Genomic DNA, 8,520 nt, shown 5'->3' on the forward strand with positions numbered 1-8,520 from the left:
TTTTTCATAGGCCTACCACCTTAAAAAGTCACCACTTTGAGCAAGTCTCGCAACAAGCGAAAAAATAAAACTATTTTGTGCCGCTTAAATGCAGATTTACCCTTTTTCTAAATATAGATAAAATTGGGTAGGGCCAATTTTTTTCATTTGTTCTTTGTTTTAAAATAAAGAAATATTGCAAAGTTCCTTACTTTTTTTTTATAAATTGCATAAAACTTTTTTTTGGTAGTTAAAATTTTAAAAGTTATAAAAAATCAAAATTATAATAATTTCTTCATTAAGTTTTCTGATATTTTGTAAAAATATATTCATTTAAATTAACTAAAAATATGCTATTGTTAAATGCAATGTTATAGAGAATGAAGAGATCAATAGTTTCAGCTCGTTCTGCTAAGTCGCATGTTAAAAGAGTAGTTAATCGCTATTTAAGCGAAATTCACACAAATAGCAATACTGGAATTTACTATGGCTTTCAAACAGCAATTGATGATACTGATAGCAGTTTTCCTATTACCAATGAAACTGAAGTATTATGCACTTCTAACAGTACATGTTTACAAATACGAATTACTTGTTTATATTAAAAAGTCACCACTTTGAGCAAGTCAGATTTACCCGGGTAAATCTGCAGTTAAGCGGCGTAAAATAGTTTCTTTTTTCGCTTGTTGCGAGACTTGCTCAAAGTGGTGACTTTTTAATATAAACAAGTAATTTGTATTTTTTGGGTACCCAACTAACAATTCTGATGATGACTATGATGTAACTAATGATGAGCATGGTTACTATCCCTCTTGTTCCAGTGATAATGAAGAAAATAGTGATGAAGAAGCTACTTTAAAATAACTGGTAAAATAACTTTAAATAAACTTAAAATAACTTTAAAACTTTAATAAACTTAAAATAACTTTAAAATAAGCTGGTCAGTCAAACACAATGTTACACATAGTGCTTTATAAGACTTGCTGAAGATCCTATCAAAACAAAATTCAGATTTACCAATCTGAATTTTGTTTTGATGGTTAAACCTTATTAAAAACTAAAAGTCACTCTGAAGTTATTATCATGAAAGACATGTTTGGGCAAAATGCAGAGTTTGTTATATTTTGGTTTGCAACATCGGCTAACAAGTTTACTGGTCTTTAATTGTGTTGGTGCTGCAAAGTCATTTTATTATTTAGCATAGATGGTTTGCCTTTGTATAAGAGCTCAGGGTAGCCATTCCAGACGATTTTCATATAATTCAAATAAGCATATACAATTTACATCATTGTATAGAGCTTGACTTGACTTAAAAAATGAGGGGTCATTCAACCTTTGAAGTTAAGCGGATTCAAAGTTATTGATTTTTTTGTAGTGCAAAAATTGATGATTTTTTGATGAAAGGTATAGGGTTTAAGTATGGAAAATTTGCAGTGTTATGGCACCGAAAAAGAGAGCATTTTTGGATCATATTGACTTTTGAATAACTTTTGAACTGTTATTACATTTGACTTGAAATTTTCCATATTGATTCAACAACTATAAGTTAATAATATACAAAAAAATTTTTTTTTAATTCTGTCGGGATTGTCCAGAATTATCTATTTTACAGACTGAGGGTTTTTACTTATTTACTTAGTTTTGGTGTCATATTGACTCTTGAATAATTCTTGAACCGTTATTACATTTGACTTGAAATTTTCCATATTCACTCACCAAATATAAGAAAATAATATACCAAAATATTTTTATTTAATTCTGAATGGATTGTCCAGAATGGTCTATTTTACAGACTGTGGGTTTTAACTTATTTACTTAGTTTTGGCGCCATATTGACTTTAGAATAACTTTTGAAACATTATTACATCTGACTTTAAATTTTCCATAGTGAAACAACAAATATAAAAAATAAAATACCCCAAAATTTTTTTGTTAATCGGACGAGATTTACCAGAATCATCTATTTTACGGACTGAGTTTTCACTTATTTACTTAGTTTTTGAAAATAAAACTTGGGGTTATAATATAATTACACCATACAAATATGCATAAAGGAATCATGGAATCCAAATAGTACATCATTTTGAAATTATTGTATAATTTACAGAACGGTCAGTAAATTACTACAAATTAATCTAATTTTTTTTTTAATCTGACGAGATTATCCAGAATTATCTATTTTACAGACTGATTGTTTTCACTTATTTACTTAGTTTTGGAAAATAAAATTTGGGGTTATATTTAAATAACACCATACAAATATGCATAAACAAATCATGGAATCCAAATACTACATCGAATCCAAATACTATTTTGAAATTAAATATTTTACAGACTGGTCAGTAAATTACTGTGTAAAGGTATTGAAACCTGCTGGAATTTTACGGAATGACCTATTTACAAGAAAGAAGATTTTTCAATAAAGTTAAATTTAATTTTCAATGATAATAACATACAGCTAATGAACTTTCTGAAATTTGGAGTACTTACAACAGCAATAGGCAGGTATAACAGCAGATACTCTACCTAAAAATGTAAAAAAATTATTATTAGAAACAAAGGTACATCATATGTTTAAAATATTTTTTTAATTAGTTTACAAAAATTTTATAAAGAATTAAATTTTAAAAAGGTATATATATATATCTTATATATGCAGGTTGTTAGTATAATAAGTATAAAATAAGAAACTTACTCTTTGAGATTGTTTATGTGAACTATTGACAACGCTTAAGATAAAAAATTAAAATAACATAAAAAAATTATTTTATTCTAAAACTTATTTCTTGGCTTTTAGTAAATGATTAGAAGTAGCAAATTTCAGTTACAAAACAATCTAATAATCATTTTAACAATAGACACCAGCGAGAAGGTAAGCCAAGTTGTCTATCTACACAAAACATCACAACAATAACATCACAATCACAAAACACACTGTCCAACAGAACACAAACATACACATAATAATGACTGACATGTACAAAAACACAATGAAACATATAGCGACTTACAGGTGCGTCAACACCGCTCCAGAGGTCCAACAGAACACAAACATACACATAATAATGACTGGCATGTACATGAACACAATGAAACATATAGCGACTTACGGGTGCGTCAACACCGCTCCAGAGGTCCAACAGAACACAAACAAACACGTAATGACTAATGGGTATATAAACACAATGAAACATACGGCGTCTTGTGTTGCGTAAAAACAAACATACAAATAATTACTTACCGGTAGATCAACACCACTGCAGAGGTTCAACAGCAAACAAGTATAAATATAGTGACTTGCAAGTGCACCTACAAAAACATACATATAATAACTTAAAAATACGTAAACACAAGGATATACATATTGACATGTCAGCACAAAATTAGAAAGCATGACTTACCAGTATGTAACCATGGCAGCAGATGTCCAATAAAACACCGCTCCAGATGACCAAAAAGAATACAAATAAAAATACATTAAATTGAATAATAATAACAAACATAAACATAATAAATTAAATTTGCACTGTGTCAAAGACAACCTTAACTACATTTTTGCTTTTTTTGAACAACGTCCTCCAGATAACCATCAGCCTTTCCCTCTACTACAACACATTTCATCCTCCACTCTTTGACCAACTCAATATTTTTTTTTTTTTTTTTTGTTATTTCACCTCCCCAAGGCCCAGAAGGCCACTACAGATGAGGAGGCTACTTAATTGTGGTTATAACCCTCTCTCAACTCTATAACTCCGAAACACAAACCTTGACGAACAATCATATTTATCTTCATATCCATCGTATAGTATCTGAAACTCGCAGTCTTCATCAAATTCATTGTGATCTAGAACACTTACAACGAGCCCCAAATACCATAAATCCTTGCCATCATCATCTACCATTTTATGTTTAATTCTTTTTTCTAAAAACTTTGGAACCCCTCTCTATGATGCGCCTGTTCTTATTTTTTTTCTAGTTTCCATTAATAACCTAGCGTCACCCTCTAATCTGACTTTTTTTTTTAATGTTATCAACATTTCTTGTCTTTCATCAATCTGTCTGATAACTGAACATTTTATTGTAGTTGCGCGTTGTTCTGGAGCTTCTTTTAAAAATGTAAAAATAGATAGCAGGTTAGTTTTTAATGTCTCAATACTAAACTTTTTGTAATTTTCCCCTTTTCCCTTTTCTCCTAATTGCAACCAATTTTCTGGAAATTTTTGCTGCAGTACTTTTTTTCTAAATTTTATTTGTCTTTGCAACTTCTTTACTATTTCATTTTTAGTGCCTAAAATTTTTTCTAAATCCTCCTTACACAAAATTAAACCTCCATCTATTCTGATTTCTGTTGTCAAAAACTCTTTCTCTTCGCTTGCCTTTTGTTCCTTTATTTCTTTTTCTAAGCTGCGCTTGTCTATCTCATCAATTTTGTACTGCAATATATTTACTTTTTTCTCTCTGTACTTTCTGATATACCCTTTTCTATTTCGCCTTGCTAGTAAAACTAGCCTTTCAATGTCTTCCTGTGATTTTTCATCTAACCAAACAGCTGTTTTGTTGTTGTTAAACATGATGACACCAGCTGCAGCTACTGTTGTCATGTTAGGTTTCATTTTTAACCTGCGATCATAGGAAGCAAAATCAAGTTCAGACACAACATTAGTACACAGACTGTTTTGAGTGTCCTCGTGCACATCATCACCAGGATTGTGATATTTTCCTCTAGGCAACTGGTCTCTTAACTGACTCTGAATTATAACAGAACATGTGCAACATATAACTTTAAGACATTCTTGTGTTAAGGCATCCAAAAGTGGGTCATTACAGTTGGAAAATAAATGATCAAACACTTCATCCTTGGTGAGATATTTGACATCAAAAAATATAGAACCACTTCACATTTTAGATGCATCAGAAGAACAACAAACAAAATAATTGAACATTTGTGACCAAACGGTATTCAAAGAAAATATATGACCCTCCTCTTCAATAATACGAAAAAGAGGTCCTGATATTAGTTTATTAAAAATTCGCAGAGCTCTAGTTGAAGCGTGAAAAATAATGTTGTCAATATCGTGCCTAATTGACTCATGAAGGAAATTTGAACCATCAAGATTGAAAACAAATTCTTTAAGGTGATGTTTATGAAAATACGCTGCTCCACCAAGTACAAATATAATGTTAAAGCAATGATGCAGAAATGAAACCATAAAAGTTTTAGAAAACCTTTTACGCAAAAATGCCTTCCATTCATCAGCTTTTCCATTCCGCTGATCACCATGTCTATAGGTTGTAAGTTTTGAAAGCTCATACAGGATATCAAAAGTGCGAGAGTTTTTCGTATTTTTAAAACCACCATGAATACTACCTTCCTGCTCAACCACTCTTTCCCATTCTATGATTGCTTTTTCTGCGTATGTTCCAAGATTGTGAATAACGTGTAAGCCACAAAAAACATGATGCATTTGAGAAATTTTTCATTTTTCATTTAAAGGAAGCTTATCATAGTTTTCAACAACAAAAGGCAAAATTGCTTTTCTCCAATGTTGAAATTGGCTAAAAAAACTTGAATTAACTATAGTGCGATCTGTCATCAAAGATTTAAATGAAAAAATAAGTTTCCTAAGATCATCCTTGTAGTTTTCCTTTTCTGGAGAAAATATCTGAGACATATCAGTGAGTAAATTTTTTAGCTCTCCAAAATAAGATTGTGCCTCTCCCGAGAACATATCTTCTATCCCAGATGATGTTGTGACTTGAAAACTACCAACCTCCCTAAAATTATACTTTGTGCCATCTGTATGAAGAACATTGTTTGTACTATTCAACATAGCCTCTCTCACTTGAGCTTTTCATAAAAGGTTCATTTCACTAAAAAATTCAGCAGCCAAAGATTTTTTTGGAAGTGCGCCACATGAAATTCTAACCATTTTTTGTAGTACAGTTCTGATAACAGATTCAACATTATAAACAGAAACATTTTTACTTAAAAGGTTGTAATAATGGCTATTTGTTAAGACAAAATTTGGATATTTGAGGGAAACAATGCCATCTTCAATATTTAAAAAATCCATAATATTGTTGTAGCTATTAAATGGGCCTTCAGACAATACTCTGGAAGCTACAATTAAAAGTAAAACTAATTAAAAGTAGGTAAAAATAAAGAAAAAAAAGAGTAACATTTAAATAAGAGTAAAATAAGATCAATCAAACTTGGTTTCAATAAATAAAATTTTTAAAATGCAAAATGTGTGCGCTACATTATTTAAAAAACTAACTAGTATAAAAGTAGGACTCACTATTGTGGCTTATAGATGGAACCACTATTTTGATTTGACTATTGTTAACTTGTAAACCTAAAACAAAAGAATACTCAAACATAGATTATCAGAAATCATATTACTTTCAGCAATTAAGTTAAACATTCAAAAATAAATTTTACAAAAAAAATGGCCTACCCACTTATGTTATTTGGTTTTGGAAATTGGGGTATGGTGTACTGTTGTGAACTGTTGGCACTGTCTGGTAACTTGTCTAAAATAAAATTGTAGTATGTCACGAACTAATTCATACATACATTGTATCAAAAAATGGAGAAGTTTTACTTAATAAGAAAATTTCTTATTAAGTAAAAATTGTATGAATACTTATTAAAAATTCTTACATATTTCCATACTTGCAAACTTTCTTTGAAAATTTTTTAATTCTTTGTTTTGAAAAAAACAGTTTAAGAAAAGCCAGTCTGTAATTACAATAGCTAGATTGTAGTCTTTGACCAAACTTTCTTTGATGAAAAATCCAGCAAGAATTCCTTTGAAATAATTAAATTTTTAATTTCTATTTTATCCAAATTTTAAAAATTTCACTTTCTATTTCATTTTCAGAATAAGAATGTAAATCATTTACTAAATGTGAGTAACTGTTATTCACATGTTATTCAAAAATTTTTAAAACAATACTTTTACAAAAATTTTGATAAATACCTTTTTTGATAAAAACCTTGTTATAAGAATTTTTATTTATTTTGACAATACTTTTGTCAAAATATTGTTTGAAAAAATTTTGAAATCAGACAAAAAGATTAAACAAAAGCCAGATTTATATTATTTAAAGCAGTTATGTATTATGTTAATAAAATTAATTTTCCTATTTGGCTAGCTAATTTAGTATAAAGAAGACATCATCAAACTTTAAAACATATAATTTGTTAAAACTAACGAAAAATACTTTCGTTTGTTTGGATTTTTGCGAAAAATCAAAACAAAAAACGTCATTAAGTAAGCGTAAAATAAACCTTATAATATATACATAATTTGTAAATAAAAATCCTAAGTATCATATTCTTAGGAAAACATAAATAAATACTTGGTTCAAAAAGTGAAAAGGCTATACTTGCCTTTTAGAGAGGGAACATTTTTTAAAAAGGCTTTTTTCCCCAATAAATCGACTCTAAAGTATTCAAATGCTGAGAACTAAGAATTTATGTATAAATTTAAAAAATGTTCCCCTTTCCATTCGATTCATCATCCTTTTTTTACTATATATAGAAAGTTTCAATCAAATTGGATGTGTCTGTATACTTAGGAAATCTTACCTTCTAAATCTTATTTTGAAAAAACGTTCCCGCGGCAAGTTTTTTTTAAAAAAGTGGCTTCAAGATATGAATAATATATAAGTGAAGCCATATAAAGTTTAGTACTTTCTATATATGGTTGGAAAGAGGTTGAGTAACACTAACTGATGCTAAAAACCTCAAGGCGCTTGCTTACCATACAAAAAGATAAAAGAGAGCAAAGTTTATGAAATTTACGTGTTTTTTGTCAAACGTCAAATGTTTTTTGTTAAGCCGTGGAATCGCTACTCAGGGATACAGTTTTGGCCAATGCTTTGCAGTGTTAAACTTGGTGAAAATAATTATAAGCCATTTGCATTTTTTGTGGCAATAGCAAACCTAAAAGTTCATCTATCTATCTAGCTAATTTTCTCACTAAATTCAAGTTGTATAAGGAGCAAGGTTTATTTGTAGGTGAAAATAACTTTACCATTCATGTTTAAGGTTTTGTGTGTGATGCACTTGCACGTGCGTTTGTCAAGTGTATAAAAGGACACAATGGGTATTATGGTTATGAGCGATGCATTCAAAAGGGAACTAGGGTCAATAATAGAACCCTGTTTCCTAATTTAAATGCAAAAAAGAAAACAGATCTCTCATTTGCTTCATTCAAACAAGTTCAGCACCACAAACCAGATACATTGTCACCACTTTTAGAGCTCAGTGTTGGCCATGTCTCTTAATTTTCATTGGAATACATGCATCTGGTTTGTCTTGGTGCAACACTAAGGTTACTGAGTGTTGCACCAGCTGCATTGGCTTTGTGAAAAGCACACAGTAAAAATAAGCATGCAAATGGCAGATACAATTTCAAATGACTTGAAAAATTTGGCTACTAACATTACTGTCAAATTTAGGCGTAAACCAAGGTCACTAAAAGATATTGATTACCTAGGTAACATAAAAATAGCCGAAATTCAGTGACTTTC

The 8,520-nt window shown here is 29.8% G+C and overlaps 1 protein-coding gene and 1 long non-coding RNA gene across 2 annotated transcripts; both read right to left on the reverse strand.

Annotated features, from left to right (window-relative positions):
• Window positions 1–2,391: 2,391 nt before the first annotated feature.
• LOC136080549 (uncharacterized) lies at window positions 2,392–3,328 on the reverse strand. Its single transcript, XR_010638524.1, has 3 exons — window positions 3,221–3,328; window positions 2,675–2,708; window positions 2,392–2,505 (listed from the first exon to the last, which is right to left on the reverse strand). It is a non-coding gene; the product is annotated as an uncharacterized LOC136080549 (long non-coding RNA).
• Window positions 3,329–3,790: 462 nt separating this feature from the next.
• LOC136080548 (uncharacterized) lies at window positions 3,791–6,956 on the reverse strand. Its single transcript, XM_065797362.1, has 4 exons — window positions 6,644–6,956; window positions 6,438–6,513; window positions 6,279–6,335; window positions 3,791–6,100 (listed from the first exon to the last, which is right to left on the reverse strand). Exon 4 carries the CDS (start codon window positions 4,590–4,592, stop codon window positions 3,924–3,926), a length of 669 nt encoding a protein of 222 aa, XP_065653434.1. The 5' UTR covers window positions 4,593–6,100; window positions 6,279–6,335; window positions 6,438–6,513; window positions 6,644–6,956; the 3' UTR covers window positions 3,791–3,923.
• Window positions 6,957–8,520: the final 1,564 nt, after the last annotated feature.

The sequence above is a fragment of the Hydra vulgaris genome, chromosome 05, assembly GCF_038396675.1.
Source record: "Hydra vulgaris chromosome 05, alternate assembly HydraT2T_AEP".
NCBI classification, from domain to species: Eukaryota; Metazoa; Cnidaria; class Hydrozoa; order Anthoathecata; family Hydridae; genus Hydra; species Hydra vulgaris.